The sequence below is a fragment of the Triplophysa rosa genome, linkage group LG9, assembly GCF_024868665.1.
Source record: "Triplophysa rosa linkage group LG9, Trosa_1v2, whole genome shotgun sequence".
NCBI classification, from domain to species: Eukaryota; Metazoa; Chordata; class Actinopteri; order Cypriniformes; family Nemacheilidae; genus Triplophysa; species Triplophysa rosa.
This window is the reverse complement of record NC_079898.1, coordinates 11,879,380-11,897,215: the sequence shown is the minus strand read 5'-3', so window position 1 is coordinate 11,897,215 and position 17,836 is coordinate 11,879,380. Positions and strand designations below refer to the sequence as shown.

The following is a 17,836-nucleotide window of genomic DNA, read 5'->3' as shown; positions in this document are numbered from 1 at the left end:
TAAACATTAGAATAATAGTTTTGTTTATTATATATTTTATTATATATTATTTAAATGGCCTTTTTGCCTTAAATTGGAACGTTTGAATTTAAAAATTAATTAAACTTGAGATTATCTGAAAATATTTTTAGCAGCATCACAGTAGTTATTGTACAACTGTACATAGAATTGCGTAAATGCATAGTCAGAGTAACAGAGCACAGAAGTTTAAAAGCAACAAGGGGATGGAAAGATTATCTTGGTTAAACCCAATCCATTCGCCATGGTGGCTTTATTTAAAAAGAAACCACATTTTATAGTATTTAAATGTATTGAATGTACAAAATATATTGTACATCATTTTAAATTAACATTCACTTTTTCAATATGACTTTATGCTGTGATAATTAATCATGAATAATATTACAGTGATGACAATTTATGTTGTTTACAAATAAGGTAGCTCGTCTTTGAGCGTTTTCGTCTAAAAGTTACATAATAAGATTCCTGAAATAATACTGCCAGATAATGTAGAGTGCATGTGTTTGGCCTCATAAATATTTCACACATAATCCTGGGCCCAAACTGTTTCTTTATCTGACAGATTTAGGATTTTTTTATTAATAGAATGCTATTTTTGTTGTTTTTAAGGTAAAATATTTGAATTAAATTGTACTCAATCTTACAAGAAAGCTTTTCTGCTACTTGGAATGAAAAGCCTTCATGTGTGGATTAACACTGAACGCTCTCTTCAGTTCTCGCAAACCAAGCAGAAAACATAATTAGAGAGCTTTCCATTCCATTGTTTTTCCAGCCTTTCATTCCTACAGTCACCCCACCAACTTCTACATCCCCTAAATCCTACAGCCCCCCTACCCAGCCTCTTCTGTACAGTACAGTTTCATGATTCTCTCACAAGGTAAAACAGTGGACTTCAAGGTTCCTTTAAGATGCAAGATTTGATTTAAACGGATGTGAAAGTTGGAAAAAGAAGAGAAATCTGATTGGTTTGTAAATGGCTTTGTGTGACAAAGAGATGGAATCTGGCTTTCTGAATTCTTCTGAGAGTTTTCCTTATGTTGAAAAGAGTGCCTTCACACAAACAGAGCACAATATTGTCGCTGCATATCTCATCACCGCAGGTAATGTTTGTGCAGTATTTGATTGTATAGCGCTCAAGTTTATTGGCATTTTTATATAAAGAGTTTAGTAAACTAAAGCCAATGTATTTGCCTTTTACCTTTATTTTCTTACATCTGTGTCCTAGGGTCACATTAGACTGTAGGGTTGTTTCCAAACATTCCTTGAATTTGACATTTATAGTTTTAGCCAAGCGTGGAAAGCAACCAGCAGGGAGAGCCTGTAAAACGGCAAGATGAATGCGTGAAATGTTTTGAATGGACAGGAAACATGCCGGTGTGTGTCCACAGACCTATTAACATCTTCTCTCCTCGTCTGTCTCTCTTGGCAGGGGTGGTCAGTCTGTCTAGTAACATTGTGGTGCTGCTGATGTTTGTGAAGTTCAGAGAGTTGCGCAATGCCACGAATGCTATCATCATTAATCTGGCTTTAACTGACATTGGTGTTGCTGGTATTGGTTACCCCATGTCTGCAGCCTCAGACCTGCACGGGAGCTGGAAATTCGGCTACACGGGTTGCCAGGTGTGCGTCCTTTGCCTGGTTTACAGATACAAAATTAATGATTTTAAACACTTAATAAAATATTTAACTTTTGTTTATGCAGCATTATTTAGTTAAAGGAACAGCTCACCCAAAAATTAAAATTCTGTCTTTGTTTACTCAACCTCGAGTTGTTCCAAATCGGTAAAATGTCTTTGTTCTGGTGAACACAGAGAAAGATATTTGGAAGGATGCTTATACCCAAACAGTTCTTGGCCACCATTGACTACCATAGTAGGAAAAGTCAACAGTGCTTAAATTCTTCAAAATAAAAATTTACTATGGTTGTCAAAGGTGGTCAAGAACAAAGAAATTTATACAGATTTTTTTTGGGGGGGGTGGACTGTCCCTTTATGTACTTAAGTGCGTCACAAGGCATAGACTGTATGTTATGCTGTTTTGACTCATTCCTAGATGTCTCCTTCATAGATCTATGCTGCTTTGAATATATTCTTTGGAATGGCCAGTATTGGACTGCTCACAATGGTTGCCATTGACAGATATCTTACCATATGTCGGCCTGACATAGGTATGAATTTATCCATTTTTTATACGGTGGAATGTTTACCAAGTTGCTGATTGGATTGTGTGATATTGTGTGCGTGTTACAGGTCAGAAGCTGACAACCATGTCATACACACTTCTTATTGTGGCTGCTTGGCTGAATGCTGTGTTTTGGTCATTCATGCCCATCATAGGCTGGGCAGGATATGCTCCTGACCCCACAGGTGCCACCTGCACCATCAACTGGAGGAACAATGATTCGTGAGTTAAGAGTCAAAAACATCAGAAATTATGATTCAGAACATCATTTACTCACCCTCTTGCCATTTCAAACCTGGATGACTTTATTTCTACTGCAGAACAACACTAAAGAAGATATTTTGAAGAATGTTGGTAACCAAACAACTGCGATACCCATTCACTTCTATTGGGGACACAAGGCCAATGCATGTCAATGGATACTGTACTGCTGTTTTGGTTACCAACATTTTTAAAATGGTCTTCGTTGTGTGCAGCAGAAGAAAATAATGTAAGAGGATTAATCACTTTTTATTTTAGGTCGTTCGTGTCCTACACGATGGCTGTGATCACGATCAACTTCATCATTCCTCTCTCGGTCATGTTCTACTGTTACTACAGTGTTTCTGTTACTGTGAAGAGGTATAAAGCCAATAACTGCTTAGACAGCATCAACATGGATTGGTCAGACCAGATGGATGTGACCAAGGCAAGCAATTTATTTTTGCACACAAATTCAAGTGTATGCATTTCACAGAAAACAAGTAATTTAACTGCAAAATCAAAGAAAATGTCAAAAGTTGTTGTATTGTGATATTGTTTTTTTGTAATAATTGAGCATATCAATTTATTCGATGCATCTTTTTTAATTCCCAACATTGCTATTGTGATTCTCATTACAGTGGAAAGTGACCCAGAATGCTCCCGTCTTCATTTAAATGAATTTATTTGTCTTTTTTGTAGATGTCTATTATAATGATAGTGATGTTCCTGGTAGCCTGGTCACCCTATTCAGTTGTGTGTCTATGGGCATCATTTGGTGATCCCCTAAAGATCCCAGCTTCAATGGCCATAATTGCCCCGCTCTTCGCAAAGTCCTCCACCTTCTACAATCCTTGCATCTATGTCATTGCCAACAAAAAGTAAGTGCCCCTTGTGCCACCTCTGTTACTACAATGTGTTAGTGAAGTATTTCAATGCCATTAGTCTTTGAAGCAAAAAAGCATGTTGAATTACCACTAATCAAAAATAAATCTGTTGCATTACCAGTGCTTGCATTTTTAGAGTCTGCAATTCAATATGGTTGTATATTTAAGCTGTGAATATTTAAAATTGAAACATTTCACGCACAATTTCACCGTTAAAAAGTTCAATAATCAAAATTCGCCTTTTAAATTTAACTTAAAAATTTCAATTTGTTTTAGAATACAACCTTTAATTTTCGACAGACAATTTTCAGTCCATATCATTTCGGTTTAAAAATTCGCTTCCACAAATTCAGTGGTTCAAATTCGTCTTGAAATTCAAAGTTTCACATCCGGGAATTCCAGGAGAAGCAATAGAGCGCCGATTCCGCCAATGCATGATCTCTACCTGCTGCCTGACGGCTTCACCAGTAGGTGGTGCAAGTCGGTTCTGACGAAGACCAAAGCAAGAAATGCAGTTACTTTTTATATGTTTGCAGCACAGGTATAGGTGTCTTTATTGTTGCAGTATTTCAGTTTTTTTTTATTCATTCGTTCATACAATAGGTTATAATTGGCTTTATTTTGTTTGCGTTCTGAGATTTCAGATGAAAAGGCATAATTATTTCCATTGATTTTCTCTTTTAAGTGGTGTAGTTATTCGTTTGTTTAAGTTACATTTATATCCTACATTTACTAAATATTTTACAATTACGTTTTTAAGAAAAGACTGTTATTTATATTGTAGATTATTTTACGTTCTGATGAAAAATTGTTCATTGTTCTTACATCTGTTTTCACTACTATTTCAGTTAGCCTACTATTGTCTGTTTAAAATGTATAATTATTGCTATTTTTCCTATTTAGTTTTAAACCGAAATAAAATGTTTTATTTGAATTTAAATGTTAAGTTTATTGTGATGGTGTTATGTAACTAATGTAATGATTTAAAATCTTGTTGTCTTGTTTTCTGGCACATTTAATCAGATACCATTGCATTTGTCATTCAAATAGCTTCATGCAATTACTTATTTTATTCAAACACAGTATGATTCTGTAATTCACTGTAACATATACAATTTTCTCAACCTCGAAACTCAAACCATTATTTGATGACTTAAGATCGTGCTTATCAAAAGCACGATTTTATGTTTGTATTTGGCGAGCTACAGAAATTATCTTTTGCGTGCATATGATACGCATGTGTTTTGCGTGCACTTTTTATGTACATACCGACTTAACCCACACCATCTTAACCAAGGGGGTAATCATATGCACGTAAAAAGTAATGAATGCGTATAAATAGCAAGCCAAATACAAACATAAACTCTTACTATAGATAGGCAGTACTAGTAGATCTGGTAGGTTATTTAAATAATTAAATTAATATTGTAAATGTATGAATAGTCCACTGATTCCAGGCCACCTGGAATTGTCCCCGTGCTCCATGTCCGTTCCAGGGCTGATAGTGGTGAGCTAAGCTGCCAGTACAAGAAACAAGAATTTTTTCTTGATGATGCATAAGAAGAGATCTATGAGATCAAATAAATTCACTTAATCGAGCAGATGAGTGGACTGTGCTGCAAACATATAAAAAGTATCTGCATTTCTTGCTTTGGTCTTCGTCAGAACCGACTTGCACCACCTACTGGTGATGCAGTCAGGCAGCAGGTAGAGATCATGCATTGGCGGAATCGGCGCTCTATTGCTTCTCCTGGAATTCCCGGATGTGAAACTTTGAATTTCAAGTCGAATTTGAACCACTGAATTTGTGGAAGCGAATTTTTAAACCGAAATTATATGGACTGAAAATTGTCTGTCGAATATTAAAGCTTGTATTTTATAACAAGTTGAATTTTTTAAATGAAATTTAAAAGGCGAATTTTGATTATTGAATTTTTAAACGGTGAAACTGTGTTTGAAATTTTTACATTTGAAAAAATCACAGCTTAAATATGCAACCATGTTGAACTGCAGAACCTTAAAATGCGAGCACTGTTAATACATGCATTTTTTTTCAGTTAGTGCTATTCAGCACGTCTTTTTGCTTCAAACACATTTGTCTCTATTTTACTTCCATAGGTGTTGTATTATCTAATCTATTTTGTCTTGTCTTACTAATAATATGGAGTTGTTGATTCCTGCAGGTTCAGAAGAGCCATCATTGGAATGTTACGATGTCAAACACGGCAGCGAATTACTATTAACAACCAGGTTCCAATGACAGCCTCTTCTTCACCTCTAAACCCGTAAATGATCAAAACCCCCAGTGAATTACATATTCACTCGACATTAATGAAATATGGAATGTAATCAGCACTGGACGCTATCTCTACGCTTCACAGTTAATACACCACATATACCATTACTTTCTTATCTTACAGGTTTCTGCAATTCATATCTTAATGTCAGAAATAAAAGCAAATAACAATAGTAAGGAAATGAGCACTTGAACACAATGCTGGGAATTTAAACATCCTTTACAACGTATTTTACAAGCTACAAATTCATTTTCAAGCTGCCCTGAGCAATTAATTCCATTAATTTAACTAAACTTCGTGAACAATGTGTGATGTAATGGCTAGTGGTAAAATCAGTCATGAACTCATGTACAGCACTAAGACACATTGTTCTCCAGCCAGAGCTTTATCTCCTCCAGGTTTCGTTTCATCCATTCAATATTGTTCCTCACTGTCTCTAGAGCTTGTTTCCTGGGCATCTCACCTGCTCCTGCATTCGGGTTCAATGCAAAAAAGTTCTCCATCTGAAAAGAAATGCGAGATCAATTTACAAAGCATTTTTATAAAAAAAATAACACTGTAAAAAAATCCTGCAAAAAAATTGAAATTTTCTGGAAGCTGGGTCACCAGAAATCTTTTTCTGTAATTTGACGTTTTTTGACCATATTTTAAAAAAGAAAAAAAAAATCCCGTAAAAAACAGGAAATTTCTGACAGCTGGGGCGCCATAAATATACTGTAAACATATTTTTTTTCCTGTTAAATTTCCTGTTTGTCTTGTAAATTTGCAGTCTTTTTCTGTAATTTGACGGTTTTGACTGTATTTTGAAAAATTTGTGAAAATCTGTTAATAAAACATTTCATAAAATTACAGTTTTGGGGATATTATACGTGAAAAACCTGTAAAAATAACTGTAAAATTACTGTAGTATGTCCAAATTTGCTGTTTTTCAGGAACGGAAAAAACCCTGCACTTTTCGAATGATTAAATACTGTGTTGTTGAAGTTGACAAGCACTTTTTAATACTTTTTATTGGTTAGATATTTGCAAAACCCAATTACAAACAAAGGATGACTCATAATAATGATTTATGGCAAAGCATACAAATCATGCAATATAGAGATACAAGGTATGATGAGATCATCATAATGCAGTTTTCTAGTAGTAGGCCTAGTGTGTGTAGTATTAATCCAGGTGTGCATTACCTTCCACAGCTGCAGCTTGGTGTTATACGTGCCAGTAATTCTGGAGGGCAGGCGGCCTAAGTTCCTGTCATTGATATTATACCTACCATAGACATGACATCATATACAATATTCGTTTTTTAAAGACCGTTTTTTTTCATACAACTCATAATTGTTAATGGATAAACTAACCTGTTTACTAAATAATCCCAGTTAAGCGTGACCCAGTCCCACGCCATGGTTTTACCATATTTGTTTCGGGACACATATTGCACTACGGTAAAAACATCTTGGCTCCTTATAATACTTTCAGTCTTAGTGGCCTCTAGCAACCTATTAAGAAACATTTTCAATAATTACTGTGTGAATTGTAAAGTACATTTTATGTATAATATTGCAATAGGATTTGAATTAATATTAGTATGGATTTACCTAGACAGAAGTGTGACATCTTCCACTGACGCCAGGCCATAGAGCAGCTTGTCTTTCTCCTGTGCGAGATCTGCTGTGAGATATCTCTGGAACATGATCTCCCATCCTGCTGCTGACCCAGAGTTCTTCATACCATAACGATACACCAGCAACCGTAAATTCACAGCCACACTGCTGCTCCCAGATCAGACAAACAGCCCATTAATACACAGTCTCGAAGTGCACCGGTAGACTTCCTGTGAGTCAATGTATTACCTCAGTGTTCCATTAATCCATTTATTAAAAATATCAGAGGCTTGATTAAGAGCCTCCTGATCTCCCATCTGACATGCGATGCCCAACACCGTCTCTCTCAGGAGCCTGTGCAGACACACACATCATTCAGTTTGTCTGCTGGAGTGCATTTACATTGCAAACTAATATACAGTGGTGTTCAAACGGTCCAGTGTGTCATTTATTTGGAGGATCTATTGACAGAAATGCAATAATAAACATAACTATGTCTTCAGAGGTGTATGAAGACCCTATATAATGAAGCGTTTTGTTTTTATTATCTTAATGAGCTATTTCTATCTACATACACCGCGGGTCCCCTTACATGCAATGCGCCATGTTGTTTCTACAGTAGCCCTAAATGGACAAACTGCGCGACAGAGCGTGTTTCATATACGTTATCTCCTTCGGCAAAGAAGTGAAAACATGACAACATCTTGTCATCCTCCGTAGCGCTTTGAAAGGGAGGGTGGAGTGAGCCGTTGGTTGCAATTGACAACCTCACCACTAGATGCCACTAAATTTCAACACTGGACCTTTAATATTTTCATTCATTGACAAAAATCCATTAGCAAAAGATAATAAAACAGAGTAATACTAAATAATAGTTCACTGTAAAAAAATTTAAGCCTTCACAACAACAAAAAATCTACTAGTACTAATTTCCCCTCGCTTTTTCTTGTTCACTCAACTTTTTGAAAAAGAAGTTGTACTGACTTAAAACAAGTACTGTAATTGGAGATACAAAAAATAATTAATTGAGGTAATTTAGGATTATTAGTTTTCTTGAGAGGTACAAAAAAATATCATTAGTCATTAGTTGTCACAACATAGTCAAGTTTACATAATGAACAACATAACAAATTATTTTTGTTCGCTGAACATAAATAATGAATATAAATTGGTTATTTAAAAATAATCAAATATTTCTGTCTTTTACTACAATTTGAGTAAACTTTGATCAAACAACAGTTTAAACAGTTTGAGTTACGTTGGGTCTGCACTTACACCTCAACATTGAACACACAAATCTCAACCATGGTAACAATCAAAAACCATCATTCGTTAAAAAAAACTCTAAACACAACAGATAACAAAAAGTAACAACAAGATTAAAGCATAAATTATTCCAGCAAGAACTAAAACACTAATCTTTAAAAGAATGCTGCAGTGCATCTTGGGAACTTTCAAACTCTTGTTTGTTCATTGTACATTGACGTAACTCAATTTTTTACATTTATAGCGGTCTTTTTGAGTGAACTTGCAAAGAATTTTTCACACAACTCATATTTTTAAGTTAATGAAGAAAATGTTTGGTTACAATGAATGAACTTATTAAAAGAAGTTCTGTGAACTTTTTCATGGACTTTTGCTCAACCAACACAACAAAATTAGTTGTTTGAACTTTTTTTGAGTTGGTTTTTTTTACAGTGTGTCCTTATCAATTAAACTTTTCACTATAATCAAATTTTTTGCATTGAGAAAAAATGTAAGCATTTTTACTAGTGGGCATTTTAGACTCACACTTCCCACTCACACACAAACTATTCAGCACATGTACTGTATACATATCCAAGATGGATAGATCCAAAAATGTGTCTTTGGCCTGTGCAAAAGGAAAGTCTTTTCACTAGTTCTGCTAAATATCTCTTACCGCTCTGTTTGGGTCCCCTCATCATTCCACCCAAGAGCCTTGGATATCTTCTGCACATGATCACGGAAGAGTTTCTAAACAAATATGACATGAAACACAGTGATATGAAATAGAAATGCCAACATAGTAAATCTCACAGTGAGAATAAAGTCATATTTCAACAGTTTCTTCTACAAGTTTTGTGTCATTTCATTAAAAAGGGCGTTAAAAACACCCATACTCTCAGAAAATTTTAAAGTCAAGGCTTTAGAAACCTACCTGGAATTTAGGGTACAGCACTGCATCATCAGCCAGCATGTTTGCCACGTATGAGATTGAAGTTGAGACTCGATCCCACACAATGTACTCGGTTTCATTGATGAGATACTTCATTAAGTTGAAGGCATTTGCATAATCAATGATATCTGCCCTGTTTACCAACAAAAAGCAGCACTGTAAACTTGAAATTCTTAATAACCATAGAAAAATATACGTACTATGTATGCATCTGTTGAAAAGGCATTGAATACAATTGTCCACCATATGCGTTAATGTAAATGTTGCAATGACTCACCGTCCAAATGCAAACACATCATCAATGTAGCTGCTTCGATCGGTTGCGTCATACACCTAAAACACATGTTGGTTATTACATTTTGTTTACTAAGTGCCAACATTGTTTTATTATTTCAATTCGTTTTAAAGAAAAGGATTAGAATAATACAATACCAGATGATCTGCGAGAAGTTGCTCGCTGATAGTGGTCCACATAATGTCATTGTGATGTACTCGGTAAAAGCCCATGTGGTCTTTGTTGACTTTGATGAGACCATCACTGGTAGAATATCCAGGAATGACCAGCTCTGAATAAACACAGAGCAAATGGTAGATCTCCATTAAAAACATGTTAAGAAATGAATCCTCAAAGGTCAATAATCTGAGAAGAAATAAGTTACCTGTCTGTCCCTTGTCAAATATGATGGAGTCATTGTTGGAGTTTAGTGAGTTCCATTTGACAGGAATGGTCCATTTGTAGCTGTGGGACAAGAGTGAAAATGCACCAATCGGTGTTGAAATAAGCAGAATCAAACATTAACATGACGTACAGTCAATAAAAGTACTGCACTGATAACCAATCCAGGATTGCAGGACTGTCAGACTCACCCCAGGGGACTACTGGGCTGAGATGGGTCAGCATTGGGGTCCAGGAGAAACCTGGTCTGGGTGAGTTTAGCATTAGTGTTTGTGGTGGTCAGATTTAGCATAGGATATCCCATCTGCTTGGTCCACGTGTCCATAATGTCTGCTACAGGTCTGCCACTTTCCTAAAATACAGCCAGAGAGATGCGCAATGACTAAACATTCTAAAATTGGACATTAAAGAACGTGGCAAGACATGACCACTAAACGCTGTTTACATTAGTCAAGGCTTTCCAGAAGTCTGCAGTCTTTGCATTCTGGAAGGGGTAAGCCTTCAGGTAACTCTGTGGTGGGAAAAACAAAACGGAAGATTCATTCATTCACAGCCATTGGAAAACCTTTGCAAAAAAAGAGATGTGGTGACTTACTCGACATCCATCCCTAAATGTGTCACGGCCAAGCAGGTCCTCCAGCATTCTTAAAATAGATGCTCCCTAAAACACACAGTGAAGTCGACAATTCACTTTAAGGACAACTGGTAAATGAAGCTGTGAAGCTTTCTGCATCAGCACCACTGTAGGGTACAGTACCTTGCTGTACGAGATGCCATCAAACACTGATGTGATCTCAGCCGGGCTGGACACATCCACAATAATAGGATGGGAGGAGAGAAGTGCATCATCAACCATGACAGGAAACACATCACTGATGAGCATGATGTCACGCTGAAAACAGAAAAAAAAACTTTTTTACATGACCATCCATTGTTTAACCTCAGAGCTCATGGTAGGTCTGTTTTGAAATATCTTTGTTAGTGTTAAAAATAAAATTTCTACGGAAAAAATGTATCATATATTACGCTCAAAACTGACTCCTGTGCTCTGTTTGGCAACATATGTGATTCATATTGTGTGCTATATACAGTACATATACTGTATAACATGTATAACTTTATTATATTAAGTTGTCATGCATCCGGCATGCCTATAGCATGTGCTCACCATTCCCCAGTCGGGCTCTGCTTGTTCCACTCCAACATATTCAAAGAAACTGGCAAAGCCTTCATTCAGCCACAGGTCATCCCACCAGTCCATGGTCACAATATTTCCAAACCACTTCAAATAAAAGACAAAACACTGCTTAAACTGTAGCTCCAAAATAATTCATAACCCAGGTACATTCACGCTCTTGTAACAATGCATTTGACAAAATGTTGTTATTTTAGCTTAGGGACATTTTCTCTTTTGAAGAGACCACTGATGGGGAAAAATGTGTCTCTGCACACTTTTCAGGGAGCTTAACCTTTCTTGGTTCATCCGTGTTTTTATACTGTCACTTTTTTGGCCCTGGGTAACTCAGTAACTAGATTGTTTTTTAAATCCCAGATCTGTCCAACAACCTTGGACCTGTCCATAAAAAGATTATCTTATCAATGCACAATGTGACTGTCGTCATTACCCCAAAAACATGACTGTGTTGGGCTGTGTGGAGTGTAATATGTAACCGTGTGATGATAATCTTTATGGTATCTGCTATTTCTCTTAGGTCTTGTGTTACTGTTAACAGGTCTAAAAACTGCTTTTATTAATCAATGTTGTACAAGGTAAAATAAGATTTATTCTCAGAACAGGATGTTCTGCCAAGACCGTTTCTGACGTATGACTGATAATCAGGGCTGGGAGTAATGAAATACATGAAACTTAGTTACATATTTAAAATACAAAATTTGAGTAACTGTATTTGATTACAGTTACTTTTTATTGGGAAGTAATCAAATTACAGTTATATCTGAAAAGTATTTTAGATTACCAAAGTGATTACTTGTAAATGTAATGTCATTTATTGCATTTAAACATTAAACAGGCAATTAATGTAAACAGCAAATTTTGATTCTCTGACTTTGAAAATCTGCAAAAGCATCCTAAACTACAGTTATGCTCATAAGTGTCATACCTCTTCTCTGTTTCCCACAACTGTGAGTTTATAACTCACAATTCTGACTTCTTAGAATTGTGAGACATACACTCACGGTTGTGGACTATAATGTCCAATGATGGGAAACTGTAAAACTGATGTTGTTTAAAATAATATGCAGAGGAAAGCCAAGTCATCTGTTTGGTGATCCCTTTGTTTTTACCTTATCAGTGATCCAAAGTATTCCAAATTATTTATTTAGATTAAGTTACAAAACTTGTGTAATCTAACGAAATACATTGCAGATTACTTTTTAAAGCATGTATTTTGTAATCTGTAGTGAAATACATTTTAAAAGTAACCTTCCCAGCCCTGCTGATAATGCCTACTTCAGTATTCATGCTGTGTTCCTGTAGTGTATGAATGACATCAAATCTGCAGTATATGCACATGCAATGATATTATAATGGAACTAACATTACAACCCGTCCACTTTAAACCGGTTTCTGTTTTTTCAGTAGACTTGTTCTGAATATCAGCATGAAAGCACCCCCAAAAAAATACTTTTATTATTTACCGACCCTCATGTCATTCCAAACCTGTATAACTTTATTTATTCTGCAAAACACAAAAGAAGATATTTTGAAGAACGTTGGTAACCAAACAACATCGACCCCATTGACCTCCATTGTATGGACACAAAACCATCGAGACATTTCTCAAAATATCTTCTTTTGTGTTCTATGGAAGAAAGTCATATACAGGTTTTTAACCACATGAGGGTGAATGAACGATGACAGAATTTAAATTAAACAAATTAAAGTGAACCATCTCTTTAAATAAATGTCTCAAATACAATTAAAACAACAGAAAAAACTCAAATGATCACATACATGACCACATATTTGTGTGACATCAAATATATTTTTAGTGAATAAGTAACCTGATGGACGAGCTCATGTGCGATGACACTGGCCACACGCTGTTTGTTGTATGACGATGACTCATTCTCATCAAACAGCAGGTTAGTTTCTCTGTAGGTGATCAAACCCCAGTTCTCCATCGCACCCGTCCCAAAATCAGGAATTGCTATCTTATCTGCAACAAAGAAAAAATTATGAAGTCATTTGTGACAACAATGAATCTATGTACTGTAAATTAGTCCAATAGAGCTTTTACAATAATAAAGATTTCACAGATTTACCTAGTTTCTCTATGGAATATTCCATGTCAAAATACTCCTCAAAGTAATCAAATATAATCTTGGTGACATTGGCAGCATAGTTCGCAGTTTCTATCTGTAAAGGCTGAGCGTAGATCCGCAACTGTCAATAGAGAAAGAAAGATTCAATGGAGTCTCAGGAATTTTTCTTGTACTCCTGGATTATTATTTCATTGGAACGATCACCGTAAAGCAATTGCTTACTGGTATGTTTCTCTTTGACATCCGCTCCACATATTGAAACTGGTGCACCGCAAAGCATACCAAATAGGTGCTCATCTTTACTGATTTTTTAAAGGAGGTTTTGGTCTTTTGATCTGACAGTGTTTCTATGTTCTGTAAAAGAGAAGGCCAAGAGATGCGTTTATGTTATGAAATCAATTGGAGTGTCCCAAAAGATCAATAATAAAAGGGGAAGACATCATCCAGTAGAGATAAGATTGACCTCACACACTTTCATACATAGCAGTTGTAAAGCTCCACACAGTTTTAGAGAGTGAATGTACTCAACTCAACTTTATTTATATAGCGCTTTTTACAATTTTCATTGTTACAAAGCAGCTGTACATGAGACATATTGACTATAAGCAAAATAATTAAAGTTGTACCTGCAAAAACAAGAAAAAGTTGAAAACACAGAAGACAGACATACTCACATACAAAACACTCCACACACACAATATGCACATGTACTAACACGCACGCACGCACGCACGCACGCTCAGTGAGAGCACACATTTAAGATAAAGGAGAGAGAAGCACAGGTCAAATATAACAGACTATAAATTCCTATATGCAATATTAATTAAGTAAAACTTTAAAATTCTAATGTACCTCCACAGGCATGTTGGACAGAGCTTCATATGCACTGTCATGGGTGATGGAGATAGTATAGGTGGCTTTTTTGTTGGGCTCATCAAAACAGGGGAAAGATTTACGAGCGTCCGTGGGTTCATGGTCTGTGGCAGCGATTTTCCTGTAAAACATCAGTGAGGGATTCATTAAACTCAACCCGTGGTTTACATTTACCTCAGTAACCACGTGTGGAGAAAGTTCAACCAAAGTGACATTTTAATAAACATCAAGTCTGATTTAGTATAATCAAACTCACTGCCTGTTATGTGTCCGTGCTCTTGGATTTTACTCAATAGACGGTTTCACTGGAGGCCTATTAATATTTATATTAGGGCTGTCAAACGATTAATCGTGACAAATCGCATCCAGAATATATGTTTATGTTTACATAATATATGTCTGTGTACTGTGCATATTCATTTTGTATTTATAAACACACACACACAAACATATATATAGTAAATATTTAGACTACAAGGATTTATTTTGATTTACTAATAATTTAAATTATATATAAATGTTTATACATTTTTATACGTTATATTTTTCTTAAATATATGCATTATGCATAAATTTAATTATGCAATTAAATATATTCATGTTTTATGAATACAAAATTAATATGCACAGTACACAGACATATTATCTAAGCACAAACTTTTGTTCTGCATTTGTTATTATTATATGCATTTAATATTTACATTCTTATATTAATATTTGATTGTATATTAATTCTATGAAATTCAATTAAAACTACTCAACAGTTATTGATTCTTTGCGGAGGTCTACCAGAAGTTAAGTTTGGGCCCTATAAAGTTTGTTTATGTTGTTGCCACTGAAACCGTCTATACAGAAGGGGGTGATACCAATAAATAAGGCAATAATAGCATTAATAGCAATAAAATAGTCATTTTAAACTCAAGACATTAAGGGGCAGTTTCCCGGACAGGGATTATCTAAAACCAGGACTAGGCTTTAGATAAATTAGGATATTTAAATCGTTTAAAAAGAACATACCTTACAAAAAACAGACAAAACAATTGCACTGATATATTTTAAGATATGTTAAAATTATTTTCGACCAAGACACCGCTACCATTTAATTTAGTCTGGGACTAGTCTTAAACCCTGTCTGACACCGCCCCTAAATCTGAGAAAAAACTGAGAAGTGATGCAAAGAATAACAGAGCTAAAAACTGCATTACTTCATGGTTGAATTAAAGAGAAATTGATATCTTGTTGGTATGATCTAAACGTTTGGCACAATTTGTTTTAAGAAATTAAGGTCTGAATTTGTTTAGTGCATTTGCTGAAATTTCGCACCATTCCAAAAACCCAAAATAATGACACCATTCCCACATCAACAAAAATTCAACACTGCTGAGAGGTTATAAATATTGCTGAATGGAGAAACCAAAGGGGACTGCTCGGCAATACTCGGGCGATTAAAACAAACAGCTCATTTAACATGATTTATGAAGCGTGGCATTGTAACATACCTAACATCGTAATCTCAGTCGGACTTCGCACCAAATTTTATATCTCCCTCAGAAACTAAGATTCTTAAACTGTGGAAGTGAAGACTGTCCCGGAGCAATCTGTTACCCCCTTACACATACGAGATGTAAGTGTTAGTCTAAATGAGCTGAAACAGAGAATGGTTTGTATCCATCTCGGGACATGCTGGAATATTGTAAGAGGTCATTTATGTTAGTGAGTGTTGGCTGTTGAGGTCAATGAGCAAATCGAAATGGATTTTTTTCCAACCCAGATATCTCAGATTATGTCCAGAATTTGTTAAGGGAAACATGACTGGTCACCGAGAGTTGAGGTGAACCTATGATCTACTGCCCTGAAGATTAAAAGGAAAGTTTACCCTAAAATGAAATTGTATTTCATGTATTCACCTTCGTGTCATTTAAAACCTGTATGTGACTCTTCACTCTTCTGTGGACCACAAAATAAGATATTTTGAGAAATGTCTCTGTGGTTTTGTGTCCATACAATGGAAGTCAATGTGTCCAATGTTGTTTTGTTACAAACATTTCTCAAAACAAGAAAGAAAGTCACACAGGTTTGGAACGACACAAGAGTGAGTAAATAAAGTGAACTCCTTTACTATGGTCAAGGAGTGATGCTTACTTGAGAACTCCATTAGCCATATAAGTGGTCCTGTAGAAACCCACCAGAGACCCATTGAGCCAGCCTTGGAAGTGCAGAGTGAGAACGTAGCTTTCATCCGTTCCTGTGACTTTCAGTTGCTCGGATGCCTCCACCACCACATACTCTTGTGGCTTGTACTCGAAGCATTCCTTCACTCCGACAGAGGTCAAACTAGATGGCCCTTTGTGCTGTAAAGAGGGCACTGCAGTGACGAACGTCTCCCGGATGTGGAGCCACAGGTGCGAGCTGGGTTGCGTCAGGCTGAGGTGGATGGACACGCTCCCGGTGTAGGTGTCTGTGTTGAGGTCAGGCTCCAGGTGCAAATCGTAATGCAATGGTATGATATGGGCAGGCAGCCGGAAATTGCTCCAGCCACCGTTTGTGCTGTTGGATGGTTTGCAGGGTCCCCGGTCAGCAGGCGGGGGCGGGGTTGATGGTGATGGTGTTGGTGACGGTGTCGGTTTGGTTTCATCTTCTGATGAGGAGGTCTTCTGGCTCAAACCGACCCCAAGCCCCACAGCAACAGCCGTCACTACGACAACGGCACAGATGATAGCAGCGTGTTTCCCGCGGATAAAGTAACGTTTTTCCTTCTTCTCGAAATCCAGGCTTTCCATGGCGAGCACACAAAGTAAGAATGTGTAAGAAAATCAGAACACTCAGAACTTTCTCCCTGTGAACCCAGACATACACACACTCTTACTTCGCCTCCAAGGAGAGAAAACAGCTGTGTCTGGATCTCCAGTCCCACACACACTCATGCAGGGCAGTCTGTGGGAGGCACAGAGGTTAAAGCAGGAGTTACGTTTCACCACTGTCCAAAAAATGGCTTGGATCTCTGTGAAGCCACTGCCACGCAGTTGTCAAATGTCCAGACCGGGAGTGTTTCACGCACACTGAATCTCACACTGATACATGCGATACATAGGGGACAGGGGCAGAATTTGTACCGCCCTTCAGTTAAACATAAAGCAAAATATGTTAATAAGCATTCAAAGAGGGATGATCATAAACATGCATCCAAAAGAGTGATAGCGAGGGAGAAGTGGGGGAGGAAGTTAAAATAGAATGGGCAATTATGAAAAGAGGAGGGGTCTTTGAGAAAATAGGGAGTGTTACAAGGCTGTGACTTAAGAAATTATTTCCACATTGTTCATGGGCTACCAAAATCAAGTTGTGTTTGAATTCAACTTTATAATGGAAATTCGACAACAGAACGTAAAAAAATTACCTATAAAACTTTTGTTCAAGCTGACTTTAAGTTAAATCAAATTGGCTTTACAAGTCACTTGAATTCAAATTAGATTAAACTGACTTTAAAAAGTCTAGTTTTGTGTAACTTATAAAAACGTTGAAATGGGTTAAACTTTTAATAGAATTTAATAGAATTTTTCATGTTTCATATAATTTAAGTT

The 17,836-nt window shown here is 36.3% G+C and overlaps 2 protein-coding genes across 2 annotated transcripts; one reads left to right on the top strand and one right to left on the bottom strand.

Annotated features, from left to right (window-relative positions):
- Positions 1–813: 813 nt before the first annotated feature.
- rrh (retinal pigment epithelium-derived rhodopsin homolog) lies at positions 814–5,620 on the top strand. Its single transcript, XM_057342960.1, has 7 exons — positions 814–1,121; positions 1,451–1,641; positions 2,089–2,188; positions 2,271–2,424; positions 2,722–2,890; positions 3,145–3,323; positions 5,513–5,620. Exons 1-7 carry the CDS (start codon positions 995–997, stop codon positions 5,616–5,618), a joined length of 1,026 nt encoding a protein of 341 aa, XP_057198943.1. The 5' UTR covers positions 814–994; the 3' UTR covers positions 5,619–5,620.
- A 335-nt stretch (positions 5,621–5,955) lies between these two features.
- On the bottom strand, positions 5,956–17,038 carry enpep (glutamyl aminopeptidase). Its single transcript, XM_057342959.1, has 20 exons — positions 16,401–17,038; positions 14,238–14,379; positions 13,608–13,739; positions 13,386–13,506; positions 13,125–13,279; positions 11,269–11,382; positions 10,858–10,992; positions 10,696–10,761; positions 10,546–10,611; positions 10,292–10,452; positions 10,084–10,163; positions 9,857–9,990; positions 9,702–9,757; positions 9,407–9,557; positions 9,149–9,222; positions 7,477–7,581; positions 7,222–7,395; positions 6,982–7,122; positions 6,811–6,892; positions 5,956–6,129 (listed from the first exon to the last, which is right to left on the bottom strand). The coding sequence occupies exons 1-20, from the start codon at positions 17,036–17,038 to the stop codon at positions 5,983–5,985; spliced, it is 2,874 nt and encodes a 957-aa protein (XP_057198942.1). The 3' UTR covers positions 5,956–5,982.
- Positions 17,039–17,836: the final 798 nt, after the last annotated feature.

Bases quoted from the DNA above. Each gene is read 5' to 3' on its own strand.
- rrh (XM_057342960.1), top strand. From the start codon at position 995: ATGGCTTTGTGTGACAAAGAGATGGAATCTGGCTTTCTGAATTCTTCT. The intron at 1,642-2,088 runs GTGTGCGTCCTT...TCTCCTTCATAG, and splicing joins TCGGCTACACGGGTTGCCAG to ATCTATGCTGCTTTGAATAT. The intron at 3,324-5,512 runs GTAAGTGCCCCT...TGATTCCTGCAG, and splicing joins TATGTCATTGCCAACAAAAA to GTTCAGAAGAGCCATCATTG.
- enpep (XM_057342959.1), bottom strand. From the start codon at position 17,038: ATGGAAAGCCTGGATTTCGAGAAGAAGGAAAAACGTTACTTTATCCGC. The intron at 13,740-14,237 runs GTACATTAGAAT...TCTCTTTTACAG, and splicing joins TGTCCAACATGCCTGTGGAG to AACATAGAAACACTGTCAGA. The intron at 6,893-6,981 runs GTTAGTTTATCC...TGTCTATGGTAG, and splicing joins TGGGATTATTTAGTAAACAG to GTATAATATCAATGACAGGA.